The sequence below is a fragment of the Leptodactylus fuscus genome, chromosome 6 (genome assembly GCF_031893055.1).
Source record: "Leptodactylus fuscus isolate aLepFus1 chromosome 6, aLepFus1.hap2, whole genome shotgun sequence".
Taxonomy (NCBI): Eukaryota; Metazoa; Chordata; class Amphibia; order Anura; family Leptodactylidae; genus Leptodactylus; species Leptodactylus fuscus.
Window position 1 is genome coordinate 89,642,718 of NC_134270.1, and position 21,170 is coordinate 89,663,887.

At 42.5% G+C, this 21,170-nt stretch overlaps 1 protein-coding gene across 1 annotated transcript in view; it reads right to left on the minus strand.

The window, feature by feature from the left end:
* PREX1 (phosphatidylinositol-3,4,5-trisphosphate dependent Rac exchange factor 1) overlaps positions 1-21,170 on the minus strand; it is a 314,753-nt gene that overhangs the window by 131,637 nt on the left and 161,946 nt on the right. Inside the window, exons 12-15 of the mRNA XM_075276753.1 lie at positions 18,317-18,420; positions 17,378-17,427; positions 15,610-15,685; positions 14,033-14,105 (exon numbers count right to left, since the gene is read on the minus strand). Of these exons, the coding sequence (XP_075132854.1) occupies positions 14,033-14,105; positions 15,610-15,685; positions 17,378-17,427; positions 18,317-18,420 (303 nt within the window). The remainder of the gene's footprint in view (positions 1-14,032; positions 14,106-15,609; positions 15,686-17,377; positions 17,428-18,316; positions 18,421-21,170) is intronic.

Genomic DNA, 21,170 nt, shown 5'->3' on the forward strand with positions numbered 1-21,170 from the left:
ACCCTATTTTGGACACTAGCCCACTGATGGGATTTATCAAATGGAGTAGCGAGAATTTTTAACCCTTGAGTGTTGCATTTATTTAGTTTCCAGAAATGAAATCGCAACTGATAATGAGAAGTTAAAAATGAAAAATTTCCAGAGATTCGCCATTTCAGTACCCGATATGTTGTGCCCAACTTATGTCAGCAGAGACACTCCAAAAACTGGTAAGCGGGTGGTATCCCGGGCACAACAGCTTTCAGAGCGTTCATCTCTGATACAAGTCGGACACAACATATTACGCACTGAAATGACAGATTCCTGGAAAAATGGTCATTTTCACCTCTCACAATCAGCTTCGTATTCATTTATGGATAATAAGTTATAGCAAAACTTGGGGGTTAAAAATGCTGTCTGTACCCCTGGATAAATCCTTCAGGGGTGTAGTTTCCAAAATAGGGTCTCATATCAGGGGATTCCACTTTACTGGCGTTTCAGCTGTGCAAAAGTGTCATGGCATCCAAAAACCAAACCGTCTGCGCTCCAAAAACCCAATAACCCTTCTGTGTCTGGCTGTGCCCTAATATCAGTTTATTCCCACATATGACATTACATCCGTTATCCGGGGTACACCAGTGTCATACATGTGGCATACATGTGGCATAAACTGCAGTTTGGGCGCACAGCAGGGCGCAGAAGGGAAGGAGCGCGATGAGGCTTTTGGAGTACAGATTCAGATGTTTGGTATCTGGACGCCATGTCATGTTTGTAGAGCCTGTAAGGTACCAGAAAAGTGGATTCCCCAAAGGAGTGACCCCATTTTGAAAACTGCACCCCTCAAAGAATTTCTCAGGGGGTGTAGTGAGTATTAGTATCCGGACGTGACTGCACGGCGGATGGCGAAGAGTGAATATATAAGCGGTGCAGAAAACATTGCAGACACCAAATTCCCTACTATGTCCCAGTAGCTCCTATGATTGGGGGAGTCACTCTGGGGGTCACTTTGGGGGTCACTTCTGGTGTCTGTTCCCTCATAAGCTGTAAATCTGGGGTGTCCCCTGATATTCGCTCACACTGCTTATACATTCCCTTCCTGACGCCGCCAGTTGTATTCTAATAATTTGGCGATTTTGGGGTTTTTTGTCTTCACATTGGTAGATGCTATATTTTCTTTATTCTTTTGGTGACGTGGCCATATAAGGGCTTGTTGTTTGCGGGATGTGATGTATTTTGTAATGACACCATTTTTGGATGCCTACAACATACTGAATACATTTTATTTACTCTTTCTTGCTGGATTTAAAAAAAAAAAAAAAAAAATCAATCCTGGCATTGAGTTGTACCCTTTAAATTTTGCGCCATGAAGCGTACAGTATAAGTAACATGTAGCCTTTATTCTGCGGGTCAGTACGGTTACGGCGATACCTCATTTATAGTATTTTTTTATGCGATACTAATTCTGCAGAACAAAAACACATTTGGGGACATAAATCAGTGATTTTTGCATCGCCATCTTCTGAGAGGCGTAACATTTTTATTTTTCGGTTGACAGTGTTGGTTGGGGGCTTATTTTTTGCGGGACAACCTGCGCTTTTTATTGGTACTGTTGTGGGGTGCATATGATTTTTTGATCACTTTTTATAGCATATTTTGTAAGGTGATATGGTGAAAAATCATTACTTCCGGCGGGTTTTTTCCGTTTTTTTTTTCAGATGTACACCGTATACATTAAATATTATTTCAGTTTTATTGTACAGGTTGTTACGGACGCGGCGATACCAAATATGCATTGTTTTTATTAATTTTTAGTACCTTTTTTTATATAATTCATTTTGTATAGAGAAAAAGGGATTTTTGGGCTTTATAACTTTATTACTTTTTTCATACACTTTATTTTTTTTTAACTTTTTTTTTTTTTTTAACCTTTTTCATGTGTCCATTTAGGACACTTGAATCAGTTGATGCTTTGATGAAAGCACCAACTGATTCTGTATAGTAGCTTGCAAGACACGAGCAGGACATGAGCCTGCTCGTGTCCTGCAAGCAGCAGAGGAAGTGAGACACATCGCTCACTTCCTCCATCGGTCGGCAGGATCAACCAGGTATGTGGGGGCTCCGGTAGTCTGGGGTCACTGGCCAGACCCCAGACTACCTTCTACTGACATCGGCACCCCCCGATCTCGCCGCGGGGGGTGCCGATCAGCTTCAATCTGCGGTGGATCCCTTTCGATCGCGCCGTGATGTTTCACGGCAGGATCGAAAGGGTTAAAGCGTTCAGTCGGAACTGAGTCCGACTGAACGTTGTTGAGGGGGTGGTTAGGTGTCAGTAACACCTAACCCCTGCCCTCCCCCCGCCCCACCCCCTGCCTAGTGAGTCTCTGAAGACCGGCCGTAAATTTACTATCGGCTGGTCTTAGAGACCAGGACTGCTGGCCGTAAATTTACGGGCAGCGGTCCTTAACCGGTTAAAGGTGCAGCTCTGGCAACAACATGTGTAGGGTGGCAACCTTCAGATGTTCCTGCTCACCGAGAAACTGCATGATGGCAACACTGCTGCAATGTGCGAGGTGATTGGCAGACATTTGAAAACTCTTGAGGAGAAGTTGTCGTTTTATTTCTCTTCAGCCTTCACAGAATGCCTTGACTGGGTTAGGGACCCATACAGCTCATTATCCGTTGCTGGAAAGGACATGACTTTAAAGGAGCAAGAGGAACTCATTGAACTGAAGCAAGATTGCGGTTTAAAGCTAAAGTTTGCTGATCTTCCTTTGGACAGTTTTTGGTTATCTGTTGCCAAGGAGTTCCCTATTCTGGCCAACAAAGCTATTTTGACATTGCTCCCATTTTCAACCACATATCTATGTGAGCTGGGCTTCTCAAGCTTGACTGCGATAAAAACTAAAAACAGGGAGAGACTGAGAACTGTTGAGGAAGAGCTTCGTGTGTGTCTTTCCACAATTCCTGCCAGGATATCCCTTTTGTGTTCATCGAAACAGGCCCAGGTTTCACACTGAGTGAGTATAAATACATTTAGAATCTATATTATTAACTATATGTATAATATGTACTGTTTTAGTGTCATTTTGTGCCATTTTGGTTGGTGGTGTGTCCCAGGATTTTTTAAGTGTAAAAAGTGTGCCGAGGCTCAAAAAAGGTTGAAAATCACTGATCTAAGCAATAGCTTCCCAGATCATAACACCAAGAGTTGGAGCAGTGTGTCATTCCACAGCAAAAGGAGAAATTAAGGGAGCCTTCACACGGAGTTACGCTGCGCTCATTCTGAACATAAAAACACGTTCAGAATGAGTGCGTAAAAAGCAGCTCCCATTGACTTGAATGGGAGCCGGCATATGTGCGCTACCCATTGAAATCAATGGGAGGCCTTTTTGGTACTTTTCCCTTACCGGGCCAGCATCGCAGTTCAGCATCAGCATCGGGACATGCTGAACTGCTGACTGCTGGCCCGATGCTGGCTGGCACTGGAGCTGAGTATAAAGTAGCAGCGGATCACAGGATGCCAGAGGGGGCGCCCAGACCCTGCCCAAACTCGCGGTGTGTAGAGGATGGTGGAGCCCGGCCTGATGTGAGCGGTGTGCCACTGTCACAGATGCTGTGTGCGTGTCACTGCAGCCGCAGCATCAGGTGGTGACGTCCGGCTTCGTAAGCTTGTGCTCACCGACAATCATCAAGTCAACCCAACCCATGCAAATATGCTATGTTTTCTAGTGAAATTATTAGCATTGCGTCGGAGTTTAAAGTTAAAATAAAAGAACATTTGAACTGCAATAGTGAGAATGTGATATACTACATTAGATGCATTAAATGCAATAAGGATTACATTGGTTGCGCAATACGAAAGCTGAGGGTTCGTATATCAGAACATTTGAGGGACAGCACAAAATTTGGAATGGAAAATGTGTCAGGAGCAGCTAGACACTTTGCCTCCGTTCACAAGGGAAATTTGGAGTCATTGCGTTTTTTTGCAATACAGAAAGTAACTGAGTCAGTTAGAGGAGGTAATAGCAAGAAACTTCTTCTTGTTGATATTGAGGAGTGAGATTCTTTAAGAATCTTTTTTTTTTTGTTCTTCTGTAAAATATAGTCTTAATTCTGTCTCATTTACCCAGAAATATTGGGGCTTTCATATGGTTTACAAAATATCTATACAATACCAAAGAAGAGTGTCATATGTTATCCCAATCTGACAACTAAATGGTCAAATCTATTTGATGTATGAGCCAATTCTTTGTTAAGCGTAGTGTACGACCTGGTTAGTGTTTCAATAATAATTCCTAAAGTGAGGGTGTCAAGATGTAGATCATTTGACATTTTTATTCATAACTCTAAATTTATTTGGGATGAGGGAAGCAGGTGCACAATTTCTGAGAGAAGTTGAGTATCTTATTTAGATTATGCCAAATTCTTAGCTATAAATACATAAAATGTATTATATCGCGTTACCCACACATTCCAATATCTTATTCCAATTCAACTTGCTCAAATGGAAACCACAACTTCATGTCACTAATCATCTTCATGAAATCAATCTTGTATGTGGATTTTATCAAAGTCCGATAGGCCATTTCTTCCCACTATTTAATGTTTAAACGGAGCCGGTCAGGTGGTATTTCCCATAAACTGGCCCCTTTTTGTGCAGGATAAAGTGATTACCTTTCCATTGGGGTCCCTCTGTAATTTTTTTTTTTTTTTTTGTTGCAGCAAAGTAAAACTAAAAAATAAAAATTTGAAAGCATAAAAAGTCAGATGAAAATTACGAAGCTAAATAACCATGCTAATCACATCTCCTGGACATGATAGACATCTCCCTTGTGATGTTAGGGAGTGAAGGGAGTGTCTCAGTCATGCCCAAGAGGTGTGATTAGCTAGAGGATAGTGTAGGTAGGCTGAAGCTCCTCTCCAAATACCCTGACTATTTAGGATAATTGCATATGACTTTCAGAAATTTATAATTTGACTTTACTGCAACAGAAAGATTACAGAGGAGCAACAATGGAAAGAGAATTACTGGATCCTGCATACGATGGGGCCAGTTTATGGCAGAAACCCCCACACAAACCTGACCTTTCATTTAAGTATTACATTTCATCAAGAAGCCCTCAACTTTCAAATAAACCTAGTGATGATTTGCTTAATCTAAGCATAAAAAACCTTCCCAAAAAAACTGTTTTAGGAATGTTTGGGAAAGACCTATGGACTTTATGTAGTATGATCATTTTCATGAAGTTTTTCTGAAAGGACCATGATTGTTGTAACAAGGAATAGTCGTTTACAGGATTTTCAATGGTATAAAGAAGAGGAACAAACTTTAGTTTATAAAGATTTGGCACTGCTAATTATTCTATATAGGATAATATGTTTTAATGAGGAAGACTAGATTAAGTTATTCCAATATTCTATAGGGACATTCATGTTCAGTAAAATTGATTAAGAAACGTTGACGCTGAAATCTAAGGCTAAACCAAAACATTTAATAATTTTGATAACTTCTTTAAAGAGACTGCTCGGATTTACAGTGATCAAGAGCATGTTGATATGTTGCCATGTTGTGCTTCATTCCATTAATAGTTACGCCATTTATGTCCCCATTTTCCCTAATTAATTGAAAGAATACTTCCATAGCCAATATAAATAGCAATGGACCATTTGTCTGGTGCCATTTTATATTTAGAACAATGGAGGCAATGTACCATTTCTTTTATTCTTAGCAGATGGGTTTTTATATAACATCAAGATCTACTCTAGAAAACCACATTTCTGCAAAAGAAGTTCTAAGAAAAGCAAGCTAACCCTGTTAGAAGCTTTCTCTGAATCTGTAGACAGCAGAGCAATTGGGGTATTTTGTTTTTCTGCTAGATCTTACATATTAATGATATCTTTTGCTTCCCCTAAGCATAAAGCCCACTTACTCCAGGGGAGTATAATTTAATCTCTTTTTGCAATAACTGTAGCATATAATTTATTCTAATTATTTATTAAAGATTTTGGTTTGTAAGGGAGCGTTCACACTACCGTCGGTGTCCAACATGTAGTGTCCGATCCTAGTGTCCACTCAAAATCTGTCACGGACACTAGGAGCGGACACTAGATGTGTCCGTGACACCTGTCATTCACTTGAATGGGCATCGGGTGCGTTCTTGCATGCAGGGTTTTTCTGTCCGCTTGAGATGTCGGACATCTTCTCTTGCGGACAGGGAAGGACGGGCACGGAGTGCAAAAGAACGCACCCAATGCCCATTCAAGTGAATGACAGGTGTCACGGACACATCTAGTGTCCGCTCCTAGTGTCCGTGACAGATTTTGAGCGGACACTAGGAGCGGACACTACGTGTCGGACACCGACGGTAGTGTGAACGCCCCCTAATAGTTTTGTATAGCATCCTCCCCCTTTTTATGTATAACTGTTATGGTGGCCTCCAAAGTTTAAGTTTTTATAGTGACTTTAATGGTCATTAAAGGGGTTGGCCACTTTCAGACCAATATTGAGAGACAACTGTTATGGTTTGTATAATAAAAAGTTGTACAATTTTCCAATATACTTTCTGTATGAATTCCTCACGGTTTTCTAGATCTCTGCTTACTGTCATTCATTCTATTACTTCTAATGGATAAAAGTCTGACCATGGTCATGTGATGAGGACACAGGTGCACAGCTGTTTACCAAGTGGATGTCTGATTACTGTGCTGTGATTATAACGAGCAGCACCTGTGTGCTCATCACATGACCATGAACCGTAAAACACATGACCATGGTCAGACTTTTATCCAGTAGAAGTAAGGCAGGGTTCCCACTAGCGTCGGTGTCCGACAGCTAATAATACATTTTATTTACCGTATTTTACGGACTATAAGGCGCACTGGACTATAAGCCGCATTGCCCATGAGTGCCTTATAGTCCGTCTCGGTTCATATATAAGGCGCACCGGACTATAAGCCGCAGTCCGGTGCGCATTATATGTTATTGGAAGCGCTCGGCAGGCGAGGAGGGGCTCTATCAGCAAAATCATGCTGATAGATCCCAACCGTAAAAGTAAACTACACCCCCCCCCATTTTAAAATAAAAGCCTGAAACAGAATGTGAAACTTACCAAGCGGTGCAGGGTGGGCGGGCATTCAGGCCTCCTCTTCCTCCGATGTTCCGTCCTCCTCCTCCGCCGCTCGCTAACTGATAATGGCCTGGGCGCATGCGTAGCCGTAGTAGAAGCATTATGATATTGCGCATGCGCCCCGGCCATTATCAGCGAGCGCCGGAGGAGAAGGACGGAACATCGGAGGAAGAGGAGGCCTGAATGCCCGCCCGCCCGCCCTGCACCGCTGGGTAAGTTTCACGTTCTGTTTCAGGCCGGCGTGACAGCAGGGCTGCCGGACACTTCCCATTCATTTCTATGGGAGCCGGCATGCGAGCGCTCCCCATAGAAATGAATGGACTTCTTTTTTCCATTCATTTCTATGGGGAGTGCTCGCATGCCGGCTCCCATAGAAATGAATGGGAAGTGTCTGTCCATTCATTTCTATGGGGAGCGCTCGCATGCCGGCTCCCATAGAAATGAATAGGAAGTGTCCGGCAGCCCTGCTGTAATGCCGGCGTGTACGGCTGTGATACACGCCGGCGTTCTGTAGTGTGAATGCACCCTTACGGTGCCTTTTATGTATGTATGGAAGCGGCAGGCAGACTTTGCCGCCGCTTCCATCCATATATAAGCCGCACCGGACTATAAGCCGCACTTACGATTTCTGAGGAAATCGTAGGTTTTTATGTGCGCCTTATAGTCCGGAAAATACGGTATATAGCGCCAACATATTCCGCAGCACTGTACAATTTATAGGGTTCAGATACAGACATACATAACAAAGAACGTCATTTCACACAATGGGACTGAGGGCCCTGCTCAAAAGAGCTTACAATCTATGAGGTAAAGGGGGTGACACAAGAGGTAGCAGGGGCGGCATTGCTTATACAGTGTTCAGACAATTTTGTGCATTAGGAATTGTGATAGGCTTGTCTGAAAAGATGCGTCTTTAGTTTGCGTTTGAAACTGTAGAAGTTGGGAGTTAGTCTTATTGTCCGGGGTAGAGCATTCCAGAGAAGTGGTGCAGCTCGGGAGGAGTCTTGTATACGAGCGTGGGAGGTTCTGATAATAGAGGATGTAAGTGTTAGGTCATTGAGTGAGCGGAGAGCACGGGTTGGGCGGTAGACAGAGATGAGGGAAGAAATATAGGGAGGTGCGGCATTATGGAGAGCCTTGTGGATGAGAGTAATAACTTTATATTTTATTCTATAATGAATAGGCAGCCAATGTAGTGACTGGCACAGATAAGAGGCATCGCTGTAGCGTCTAGCCTGATAGATGAGCCTGGCTGCTGCATTCAGAATAGATTGTAGAGGAGAGAGTTTAGTGAGGGGAAGACCGATTAGTAAGGAGTTACAGTAGTCAAGGCGAGAATGAATCAGAGAGACAATAAGTGTCTTTAGTGTATCTCTGGTAAGGAAAGGGCGTATTCAGCTAGTGTCCGATGTCCGATTTTTCAAGCGGACAGCAAAATCCTACATGTAGGGTTTACCTGTCCGCTTGAAAAATCGGACAGCTTTGCAAACGGACACTTAAGGACAGACACGGACAGTAAAGAACGCACATGATGTCCCATTTAAAATAAATCAAAATGTAACGGACACAGCTAGTGTCCGATGCTAATGTCCGCGCAAGATTTTGCGCGGACATTAGCATCGGACACCGACGCTAGTGTGAACGCCCCCTAACAGAATAAATGACAGCAAGCAGAGATCTAGAAAACCGTGAGGAAGTCATACAGATAGTATATTGGAAAATTGTAAGACTTTGCATTATACAAACCATAACATTAGTCTCTCAATATTGGTCAGAAAGTGGACAACCCCTTTAACTTTTCAGACAACTTATTCTACAGTGTACAGTGTGTGATTTTGGGTGAACATGTAATGCAGTTTAATTCAAAATGTTGCTGCTTTTCGCTTGAAAAACCTATCTCAAGTTCCTGCCACCAGGTGTCTCTCTTCTAGCTAATTTACACCTTGCTCCTTTGTTACCAGCGAAGCATACCTCCCAACTTTTGAAAAATCGAAACAGGGACAAAATGTGCGGCACGCATAGCGCGCCACGGCAAATTTAGCCCTGCCCACTTTCGTGTTGACCCCGCCCATTCTCATTAAATTTTCATGTGCCCGCACACAGTATAATCCAGTCACCCGTAAATTATATGTCCCCCCTCCATTTCTTCCCCCAGTTTCATCTCCCCTCCATCTCTGCCCCCAGATTCATGTCCCCCCATCTCTGCCCCCACATCTCTGCTCCCAAATTCATGTCCCCTCCATCTCTGCCCCCAAATTCATGTCCCCTCCATCTCTGCCCCCAGATTCATGTCCCCTCCATCTCTGCCCCTAGATTCATGTCCCCTCCATCTCTGCCCCCAGATTCATGTCCCCTCCATCTCTGCCCCCAGATTCATGTCCCCTCCATCTCTGCCCCCAGATTCATGTCTCCACATCTCTGCCCCCAGATTCATGTCCCCACATCTCTGCCCCCAGTGTCATGCCGTCCTCTCCTTCATCTGCCCCCAGTTTCACGTTCCACCTCAGTGTACACATTACACTTACCTTCTCCTCGTTCCCTCGCTGCTCTCTCTCTCGCGCACATCACATCGCGTCTACACAGCCAGTAGCTGTGACAGCTTCTTGCTTCAGCTGCGTATGCGTTCAACTCAGATCTGCGTCCTCTGGACGCAGATCTGAGTTGAAATCAGGACATACCTCCCTCCAACCAGGACCGCGGGGCAAGTCACCGGAATCGTGAATGTCCCGCGGAAATCAGGACAGTTGGGAGGTATGGGGAAGTATATCCCTAGCAACAAGACAGAAGCGCAGTGAAGTGAGGGGGTAGTTGTTTCTCTCTTTACAAAGTGAATGGAGATGGGAGGAACTGATTCTACTCACAGCCTGCACAGACCTCTATTCAAAATACTAGCACTGAAGAGTCTACATCTCACTGCGCATAATGTAAGAAAAAATAGTTTATGTACTTGTATGTACTTCTAGCTTCTTGTGTGGTAACAGAAGGGATATTATTCGCAGACAGAAAACAGCTTTACTGACTGTGCTTATAGATTACCGTTTTTCTGTGTTAAGTCTGCATGATACATGCTAAAATGTAGTGGGTATAAAGCACTGAAGTGTAAAAGAGGATCTTTAATTTTTTTATAATAAAAAAATCAAAAATTTCAGCGGCAATACTTTTGTGTATCTCTAAGATATCTTCTGGAGAGAAGACTTACAAACTTGCTAATTCTCTGAAGGGCTAGCCTTATTTAAAGAGGACCTTTCATGTCCTCAGGCACATGCGGTATTATATACCGCTAGGAAGCAGATAGTGTGCAGAATTCAGTGCACTGTCGGCTTTCCTGTTATGTGCCAGAGGCTGGAGATATCGGTGCCGTCATAAAGGTACCAATCTCTGCCCACTGTCAGAAGGGCATTCCAGACAGTTTAGCTGCGTTGTGAGGAATTCCTCCCCTGATTGTATTCGTCTATAAGACTTATACTGAGGGGCGGCATTCTTCACAGCTTCATTGCTGGGCAGTAAGGAAAGCCCCCTTTGACAGTACAGCACTATGGATGAGTACTGTCGAGGGGTTGTTCTTCACAGCCCAGTTAGACTGTCAGGAGCGCCCTTCGGACAGTGAGCTGAGATCAGTAATGGCACAGATATCTCCAGCCCCGGGGCTGGACAGTGCTCTTGTATTCTTTTTAGCGGTATGTAAAACCATATGTACCTGAGGACATGAAAGGTCCTCTTTAAGCTTCTGGAATCAAGTAGGCTCTTTGTTTAAGGGCTTTAATTATGTATCTTTTATATTTACATTTAATTGTACAATTAAAAAAAAAAGTAGGTTTCCTGGATTAAAGCTATATATAGCCTCTGTCTTCTTCTCTGCCTTTTCTCTCACGCTCTCATCCAAAAGCACCGACTGCACATGTCTGTCGGCTATTTTCCTGTGGCCGAATAGGAGAGGTCGTCGCTGGAGAGTTCCAAGCACCACTGGGGACACCCCCAGTGCTGTTTGAGTGCAGGGGAACGCCCCCAGTGCTGCGAGAAAACTTGTTTACATAAGGAAGATAGAAGGTATTTCTCAGGAACAGCGTCGCGGATCAGAATAATAAAGGTAAGAAAAGAATAGCCTTTTTTAAGGCTATTCCTATGTGTATTTAGTTTAAAAAGGAATTCTAATGATAGAATCCCTTTAATACGTTTTAGAAAAACATATATTATTAAAAGATATATCATAACGTTTCTAGTTGTCACCTGTACTATTCATTTATGAAAAAAAACTTATCCCACAGATCGATATCTATCTACAAATGGTAGATTCTCTGTGGGTTTTAGGATTAGTGTTTTAGTTACAGGTGTGATAGTCATTTGTATGGGATGACTTTTGCTCACATTGCTTTTATAAGTGAATAAAGGTGTCTGCTTAACTCTAATGGTTAGGCATCAGAAATTTTTCTAAATTTATATGTCAGACTTTGTATTCAATCTTTTCTTTAATTCTCGCTTTCTGGAAGATTTTTTCTTTAAAGGGAATCTATCACTGCCCCCAGCTACTAAAGTTACAGAGCTCCAAGGATGGGGAGAAAAAGGACTTTTATTCTTAAGGGCTAGTTCACACGAGGACATGGAGGAGGATTTTGACAGCGGAATCCACATCATAATCCTCCTCCATACAATGTTAGTCTATGTAGACTGCTAGCTTTTTTTTTTTTTTCTGCTAGCAGTGAAAAAGAAGCGACATGACTTTTCTTCAGGCATTTTGGGAAGCGTTTTTTACCGTGCCGCGTTTTTTTACAAAAAAACCCAAAAAACGTGCGGTGAAAACCACGGCGCGTGTTTTGTGGCCTGTTCTCTTAAAGGATGGGAAAACCGCCTGGAAGCGGTTTTTACAAAAAAAAACGCTCCACAAAAAGCGTGCCAAGGTAAAAAAAAAGCTTCCTAATTAGAAAGCAGTTTTTTCCGGTGTCAAAATAAGCTACACGTTATATATGTGTGAATTAAGCCTTATTCAAATGAGGATCTTGGGGCACAGGGGGAGTTTTCTTCTATTATCGAGCACTGCTGCATCATCACTAAGCCCATCCTGCATTCAGCTCATCCCACTGGGCAATGTGAGGATCAACTGGCACTGGAAAGATCAACTCACATTGCCCAGGGGGAATAGCTAAATGCTAATAGTTGAATTTCCCCGTTATAGCACTACTTCTTTTATAACCAAGCGGGGAAGATAGCAGGAAATGGATTACATATGACGTGGAGTTACCTGCATTCTGGATCTTCATCTATATATGGTCAAAATTAAATAGAAATAGATTTACAGCAATTATGCTGTAAAATTTATGTCTAACTCTAATTAAAGGTTGGAGCAATATACTGTATCTTGATTATCACTAAAGTTTTTAACTTTGCACATTCTTTTTCAATATTCAGTCATTAGATTCTTGCAGCAGATGATGCAGACATATTTTATCTAGTAATAGTTATTTAGCAGTATTGCAGGCTGTACAGCTTGTTATAACTAGTGTTATAAATCTTTTGCTAGGCTGTTACAGAAACTAATGATTTGATCCTTAAGAGGCCTTTCTCCATCATTTAACCTCTGAATGGGCTGTAAATTCCACCTGCCTATACAGCTTGGACTCACAAAAATGTCAATCCCGTACATGCAAAGGGGAAGGAAAGGGATTCTATAGTCATGTAGATAAGCAATGTCCGTTGCAGGTAATCTGATGGAGGCTGTAATGAATGTATAATATGCATCTCCTCACCACTTTCCACATCAGCGTGGAGAAAGGTCCAATACCTGTCAGTGAGGTCTTCTTTACTGTGTTATGGCACAGAGCAGTACAGCCCTAGTCCCTGCAGTTGGGTTTCCCCAAGAGTGTACTGGAGCTGGGAGGGTAGAAAATGTCGCCAGCTGCAAGATTCAGCTAGAAGCATCTTGGATCACTGCTGGAGGTTGGGTAGAACCCATCAGTGGTCCAGTTTAGTTTCGCTGCATCATTTATGAAGGGGTCTGGAGTAAGATGCATCAGATCCTCAGCCCAAGGTGGCATATGTTGGAGCAGTATTGTCAAGCTAGAGGGCAAATCCTGGGTGTTGTGCTGTAAAAATATAAGAAAAATGCCCCAAATATGTTGCACTGGACTTTGGAGGAAGTCCTAAGACACTCCAAATCACTTTTTCCAGTATAATCAAGATACCTACTTATTGTAAAGGTCTTTAGTAACAGAGTTCAAACTTTATTTAACTATCCTTGACAGCGGTATGACATGCTCCCAAAAATCCAACAATTCTATTAGGGTGCTTTATTTTATTTTTTTTTTCATTGAGTCGGCTGACAGAAAGCAGAAATCTTATAAACAATAAGGAATTTTAACAAAAAATAAACAATAAACAATAGTTACTACAACCTGGACTGTGACTGCAGAAGGTCCACTTGCACTGGTCAGTGCCTGACCATAAGCAGCACAATGAATTTGCGTATTTTTGGTCTCATATTCCAGTTTATACACAGCACTGCTAGTGTGCTGCTGTCAAGGATGAGGTTATTGGCAGCATATGCATATGCAATCTGCAGATAAACTAGTATTTTCTCAATTGTTTGCCAAATATTAGCTTATGTAAAAGAGCCTCACATCTGCTTTTACCTATTCACTACTATATCATTATTATATAGATATAATACAACTGATGGTTGTAATCCAACAATCTGTATGCTGTAGCCATCCTTTGTTTTCAGGAGTTTTTATTGGTGGTGGTTCATGTCCATATCTTACCCAACATTAACAACATGTATCCTATCCATATAGAGCAGACATGATCAATCAGTACTAAGCAGAGATGGTTTACATTGCTCCAACAGCATTTGTTCTGGGACTAAATCTTGTGATTTGGTTACTGCAGTAACTATAGTAATACACTTGAGAGGCTCATGCTTGTTGTGTATTTACCATGATGCATGAATCCATTGTTGCAGAGTCCAACACCAAGAGCAACAGCTTCTTCTCTAGTCTGACAATCTCCCTGAAAAAAAAGACATGCTGTTTGATTGCGAATCAGAGAAAATTTGACATTACGTTGAATTGAAAAGCTATAAAACAGAATATCTGACCAAGTGATATTTTACTGCCAAGGCTTCCTTGAGTTTCCTTCCTCCTGATGTTTGTTATTCCCAATCACAGCCTTAAGCTTTTGAGATTTAAATACCAAGAAACAACAGTGGCAGAGGAATAGACAAAAATCAGGTGAAAAGAATACCTAACCCAAGTAGGACCAGGTATTTACACATTTTAATCATCTGGAGCTAGTATGCAATATAGAGATAACCCACATTGGGCTACTATATATTTATATAATTATAACAGTCTTCTGGCGCTAGTACACAATAAAGATATCAGCTTCCTTGGGCTAGAACACAATGCACAAACTGTATATATTTTCTCATATTGGTCACCTGGGACTAGTATGCAATACAAATATCAGTCTCCTGTGACTCTTATCACTCAGTTAGGCACAATGTACAACAAACATTGAATGGTCACTTTTTTTTTTTTCTTTTTTTTTTAATCGACAACCACAAAGTTGGACCTCCTTCATATACATATACTTATATATCATATATGCATATACACATATCGTGCACAGGTGTCAGGTCACCCTAGGTGTGCCAAAAACTGGAAAAAATGTTGACACCTGGGTTCATAACAATTCATGCTGCTTGAAACAAATTCTAACTATCCCTTCAGCATAGTATAGCAGAAACCTGGAATAATCTGATCACACAATGTTTCCACTGCTCAGTTATCCAATGTGTCTGATTCAAACTAGTTGTCTGCCATTAGAGCCTATCTGTGCTAAGAAGTTATGAGTTGGGAAACATTTGTTGTTGCTCGAGTGTTGTATTCAGCTACAATTTAATTTTGTTCATCAAACGATTCTGGACCATCCTTCTCTGACACTTTTTGTTGACAGATACACAGAACCCCTTATTCCTGAATGCTTTTGTTCAATCACACCATATCTCACCACTGTATGAAAAAAAATAACAAAACTCCCCCCCCCCCCCCCCGCAAAAAAAAACCCAAAACATAAGGATGTCAGTTTTTGAAATACTGTGTTCAGCTAGTCTAACACCAGACTATGGAGCTACAAAACAATATACATATCAGTCTTCTGGGGCTTGTATACAGAGCAAATATCTTTCATCTGGCATTAGTATACAGTAAAATATTAGTCTCCTGAGGCTAGAATAGTATACAGATATGCATTACATGGCACTAGTATACTGTATGGAAGCAATGTCCATCTTCTGGTGCTGGAATATAATTCAGATATTCTTATTGGACTAGGGTACACTATAGATTTCTAGGTTCTGGGAGAATCCTGGTCTAGTATCTAATTTAGATGTCTTCTCATGGAACTAGGATACACTATAGATACAGTCTCCAAGAGCTGGTATACAGTCTTCTGTTTCTTTCTCTTATTCACTGCTGCTCCTGTGGTAAATAATGATAGATAAAGCTGTTACCTGTGATATTAGCCAGTCCACCAGCTTACTGGCTGGGATGACGGACTTGTAGGTCTTAAGGTGGTGATCTCGGTCTCTAGAGGACAGAAAATAAAGATTTTATTTGTGAATTCAATGATACAGCAGATATATAATAATCTATCCCCAAATACAGTACTGAGTACATTCATTTCACACTTGTGCATTTCTGATCACCTGTAAGCAGACTTTTTATGCAGCGTCTCTGTGCCAGGAACATGGAATACATGTACAGAAAGCATCACAGTAAGCATGGTACTTGGTAAACATATTACATAACATACCAAGAAAATAAGTCTATAACAATCAGACTTGTCACTATAACTAAATGTGATTCCCTATCCCTATATAACACTGAGCTGCATCAAGCAACAATGGTAGGGAGAATATCAGTCTATCAAGTGAATTACATACACACACATCCTGAGTACCATGAGGTACTCACAGTACAGTGAGTGGCAACAATATGGGGCAAGTACAGAGCGAACTCAGAGGTGCAAGTACATGAAAAGTACAAGAATTGACAAGAGCAACAAAATCTGTCTCCAACCAACAAGATGACTTGGGTTGTCCAGTTAACTCTTCTTGTACCCAATGGGGAAGATGTACTTTTTGTAATTTGCTAGATTGTGGGGGCACGTGAGCTACAACCTTCTGTGGAATGGCTTTAGGTAGGGGGATAGTTTGGATCCATGTCCAGGATTGGCCTGGGCAACTGTGTTGTGTTATTTGCTAGTGTTTTGTGCATCTTGTTGTGCATTTTGTGACATGTTTTGCTGAGCGTGCTGATAGTTTGCTGCAGTGTGTGCTGCTGCTGGTTTGTCACATGCCTTGGTCTAAAGCCTAGTTGAGTTTGTGGAGTGGGTGGTGTCTCTTTGGTTCTGCCCAACGTGCAATCTTGGCATGCCTTCACCCGTTGCCATGTGGTAACATAGGGTGGCAGGTGTTCTTATGTTGAGCTTGGCTGTTTCTTGCCATTTACCTGTGTAAAACCAAACATCTACTCCAATGACCATTTCTGATAATGAGCCTATGTAAGCAGAGTGTATTTTTTTAGCGTAACATTGCTACATTCTCAAATAGTGTTCAAAAAATTAGTAGGCCAACAGCAATAACTAGATAAAGCAATGTTGTGATAGATATTTCTATGTAGCAAATAATTACTTATAAGTGAGTAATTGAGTCATTAATTAAAAAGGGGGTTGTCCATGATGAGAGCAGTAAGTGGATAAATTGGTGAAGTAATTTATTTTGAGCAACAAGTGTCAATTTTGGGCCTTATTTAAGGGAGGAGGATGGGAACGGATAAACATGTTGGTTATAGTGTATTTCCTTTGGGATACTGGGGAAAATGCGTCATTTCAGACATTATTCTGATGAAAACGTACTTTAACTGGTTTCAGATGCTCTGCTGACTAGATACATCCAGGAAATCCACTCTTAACCCTGCAAGGATGTACCGGTACTAAAGCAGCTGCACGAAATTGGGGAAATAGCTGTAATAGCCGAAGCTCTTTTACAGAAGGCAAGGTTGGTTTATTACCATCCCTGCCTTCCTGACTGCTGTGTGCCCAGCTATAGAAGCCAGCAAAAAGTTCTATTAAAAAGTGAAGTGAGCCATGTGCGGTCATGAGGATACACCAGTTATGTCACTCAATTTACATATAACATTACCCACACATCTCATATGTGCCTATTGACACTAAGAAAACGAAGGAGAAGGTGACACTAGTGGAAATCTCACACTTACTTGATGACAGGAGTAAAGAGGCTGTGAAGACGACAGTAAAGTCTGACACCCTGAAAATAGAAAAGAGCAATTCAATCTGTTACATCATACTGAATTATCAAACGTAATGCAAAGCTCTACCCCAATGCCATTATATGCACAAATATATCAGAGATACAGAACGGTCACTAAATAAATACATGTACGCACTCTTTTGGTAGTAGAGATACTGTATAAATACAATAGATTACATTGCTTACTCTGAAATGACTGAAATTCTGTTTTATAATTCAGAGCTGTACTGATTATTCTGCTGTTGAAGTTCCTGTGTATTACTTACCATGTTCTGATACTGATGATCCATATGATAAGTCATCAGTACCAAATAGGTTAGGGTTGGACAATTGAACCCTGTACCGATCAACTGATGCATCCACAGGAAGTCACATTCTAGTAAACGGACGAAAGTAGCCCTGCTGCTATTCAAGTGAATGGGAGCGAGGCTGCAGTTCCAGGTGCCACCACTACAGTGTACAGAGCTTCCAGTTTGTACAGTTTAGTGGTGGCACTCCTGAATAGGAGCAGGGCTGCATACAGTCATATACTAAGTATACAGTTTCTGGCGGTCGCATCAGTTGATCGGCTCAGAAACAGAGAGTAGACTTGTGGACAAACTACAAACCTGTCTAATCGCCTACAATGCTACAACCATACATGAAACACTTCTTCAGCCTGGTGGAGTCTGCGTTTTATAAAAATATTGCAGATTGCAGATGTGAAAAGCGTGACCATCTACATGTACTTTAAGAACTCAACCAGCTTAGTAATGACAAACCTGGGGAACAGTAGAGATACTGGTCATTATATCACATCATGTTTACAAATCAGTCTAATGGAACAGAAGCTGAACCTATAAAGCAATTGAAATAAACTATTTACAATCTAGAAGTGATAAAGTACCTTGGACATGATGTCCTCCAGTTCACTTCGCGCCTTGTATGTCCCATCGTCATAGCGAAAGCGATACAGAACCTGTTCATTCTTAAACTGGTGCTTGTCTGACACTAACAGAAGGAGAAGAAACAGCAAGAATAAAAATCATTAAAAAAAGTCTTTATCACAGATGTATAAGGTATGCATATTTAGTATATGTTCATGCATTTGTGTATATGACTGTAGTATACATTACAGAGTTGGAATACCAACTTTTCTAGTTATTTTTGACATTTAACCAGTTGTAGTACAGCAAAAAACTAAATGGTATGAATATTTAAACTCATTTAACACAACAATAGTATGCATTTCTGTTGCAAAGTATTCCTACAGGTCAGTGTCAGACTCAGATGTCTAAGGCCATCGCACACAGCACCCAACAGATCAGATTTACCAAGACAGTGTGGCAACTGCTAATAACACGTGGGGAGCCATGCTGCTCACCCGCCGTATAATGCACACCACTGTGCTACCTAAAACCAACACTACACAGTGTATGGCAAGCGAGTAGCATGGCTCCTGGAATTGATAAAGAGGTTGTCCTGGATAAAATTAAATCCCTACACTAATCTAAACACCCTCCACCCACCTACTTTCTAAATAACATAATTTATCAAAACTGTATATTTACCCAGCGCTGCTCTGTGCAGCCGATAATCCGCCTCTACTGCGCAGGCGTGGAAGCAGCGCCGCACCTCACATGAGGCGTCAGCTTCAGGCGGCGCTATGACGGGCCCCCGGGGGTTGCAGCATTTTTGCTGATCTAAGCCAGTCCAGGACAAGCTGTCCTGGACTGGCTTAGCGTCACCGTCTTGGCAGCCCGGCACGAGAAGCGAGCGGTGGATTGGGGAGGCCCTGTGGACGCAGCGCTGCTCCACGAGCCTCCCCTCACGCTCAGGCAGAGAGCAGGTCCTCTCCCTGCCTGTTCTCTGCCTGCTAACGCTGAACGATCTGCTCCGCCCTGCTTCGCTCCGCCCCTTCCTTCCAGGGGGAGGGGGTCTTTCTGTCATCCGCCTCAGGTGGCATAAAAGCTAGGTTCACCCCTGCGTGGAAGCAGGATTAGAAGGGGATCATTGGCTACAGAGCAGTGCAGGGTCTATAGCATGCGCCGGCAGTCAGAAAAGAAGGATGGGCCGCCCCACAGGAGTAAGACTGGAAAGAGGAGAGGCAAGTATGATGATGTTGGGGGGTGGGCTGAGTTAGTTGGTGGGTGGGATAGCTATAGAGACACATAGGGGGTGTATGGGATGAAGAGAGAGAGGAAGACAGGAAACACCCAGAAATCACACAAAACACTGCTAAAGGTATTTGGGTGCATGTATTGACTCATTGTTTTTGTTTTTAAAAACAAACATTTTTTGCCTGGAAAACCCCTTTAATTGTCCTGTAACCGCACCATCCTGGAAATTTGACCTACAGAGGTCCTGGCTGTTAGAGTCCTGCAGGTGTAAGGAGTCCAATTAGCTACAGGATTTTCAGAAATGAGGTGCCACGATAAGACTGAACAGACACAGGCGGGTGCTGGAGAAAGACAGGCTGGGGTTTTTTAAAAAACATTTTTACATCAGGCCAGGGGTCACTCCAATTAATGTACAACCTTTTAAAAAAGGGTTGTTTTGCATTATTTTACCGTATATACTTGAGTATAAGCCGACCCGAATATAAGCCGAGGCCCCTAATTTTACCCAAAAAAAACTTGGGAAAAACTGATTGACTCGAGTATAAACAGTGAGATCCCCTGCCGCCGAGCGCTGAGGACGGACCTGAAAGAAAACCTCGGCCGCCGGACCTGAAGGGGAAATGCGGCCGGCCACTAGCAGAAGCGCTGAGGGGAATCCCCAGCAGAAGCGCTGAAGGGGAACCTCGGCTGCCAGGGATTCCCCTCAGCGCTTCAGTTCCCCTTCGAGTCCGACGGCCGAGGTTCTCCTTCAGGTCCGCCCCTCGGCGCTCCTGCATGCGGCAGGGAATCTCCCTCAGCACGGCCGAGCCTATCTTCATGAACGCCCTTGAGAGAGCGGTCGCGCCCACTCCCTCCTCCCTCCAACGGCATGGTGGTGAGGGGAGGATCAGCGGACCGGGACATCACTGGAGAGCATCTCTGCTGTAACACTTACAGTGGAGATGTCAAAGCTCATGCCTGCAATCCCCACAATGACCCCACCTTCACACAAGAGAGGGAAAAGTATCAACACCAGTTTGCCGAAAAGAATGGTGGTCAAGAGAACATCTGCCATTTTTAGGACAATCTGCCAATTTATACAGTCAGATCATGGGAGTTCTTGCTAACCAAGACAAATACAAAATATGCATCTAAAATTTGGTAAACTGAACCGATCGCTAACATCAAAACTTCATTTCAAAAGGGACACTGGATTTGAAATCCTTAAAACTCTCTAGAGTAGTGGTCCCCAACCTTTTTTCCACCAGGGACCAGTTTCAGCAAAACAATTTTTCTATGGCCTGGTGGGGGCGGGAAGGGGTGTGGATGTGGGCGGGGAAGGGGCGTTGTTGGGGCGGGGTTAAGCATGGGGGTGTAGGTTAGAATCATGTACATATGAAAACACAAGAGAAAGTGCAAACTATATAATTTTTACTACTGTACTTACATCTACTGATGACGGACACTGCAGGTTATGAAGATGGCTACTGATGACAGACACTGTTATGAGATGGATACTGATGACGGATATCACTCCTAATGCTGCTATTAACTTCACTACAGCCTCACTACAGCTACATTACACGTCACAGGGACAAGTGACATGTAATGTAGTTGCTCAAAGTTTGGTAGGCGAGTGCGGGGTGGAGCCAAGAGCCGCTG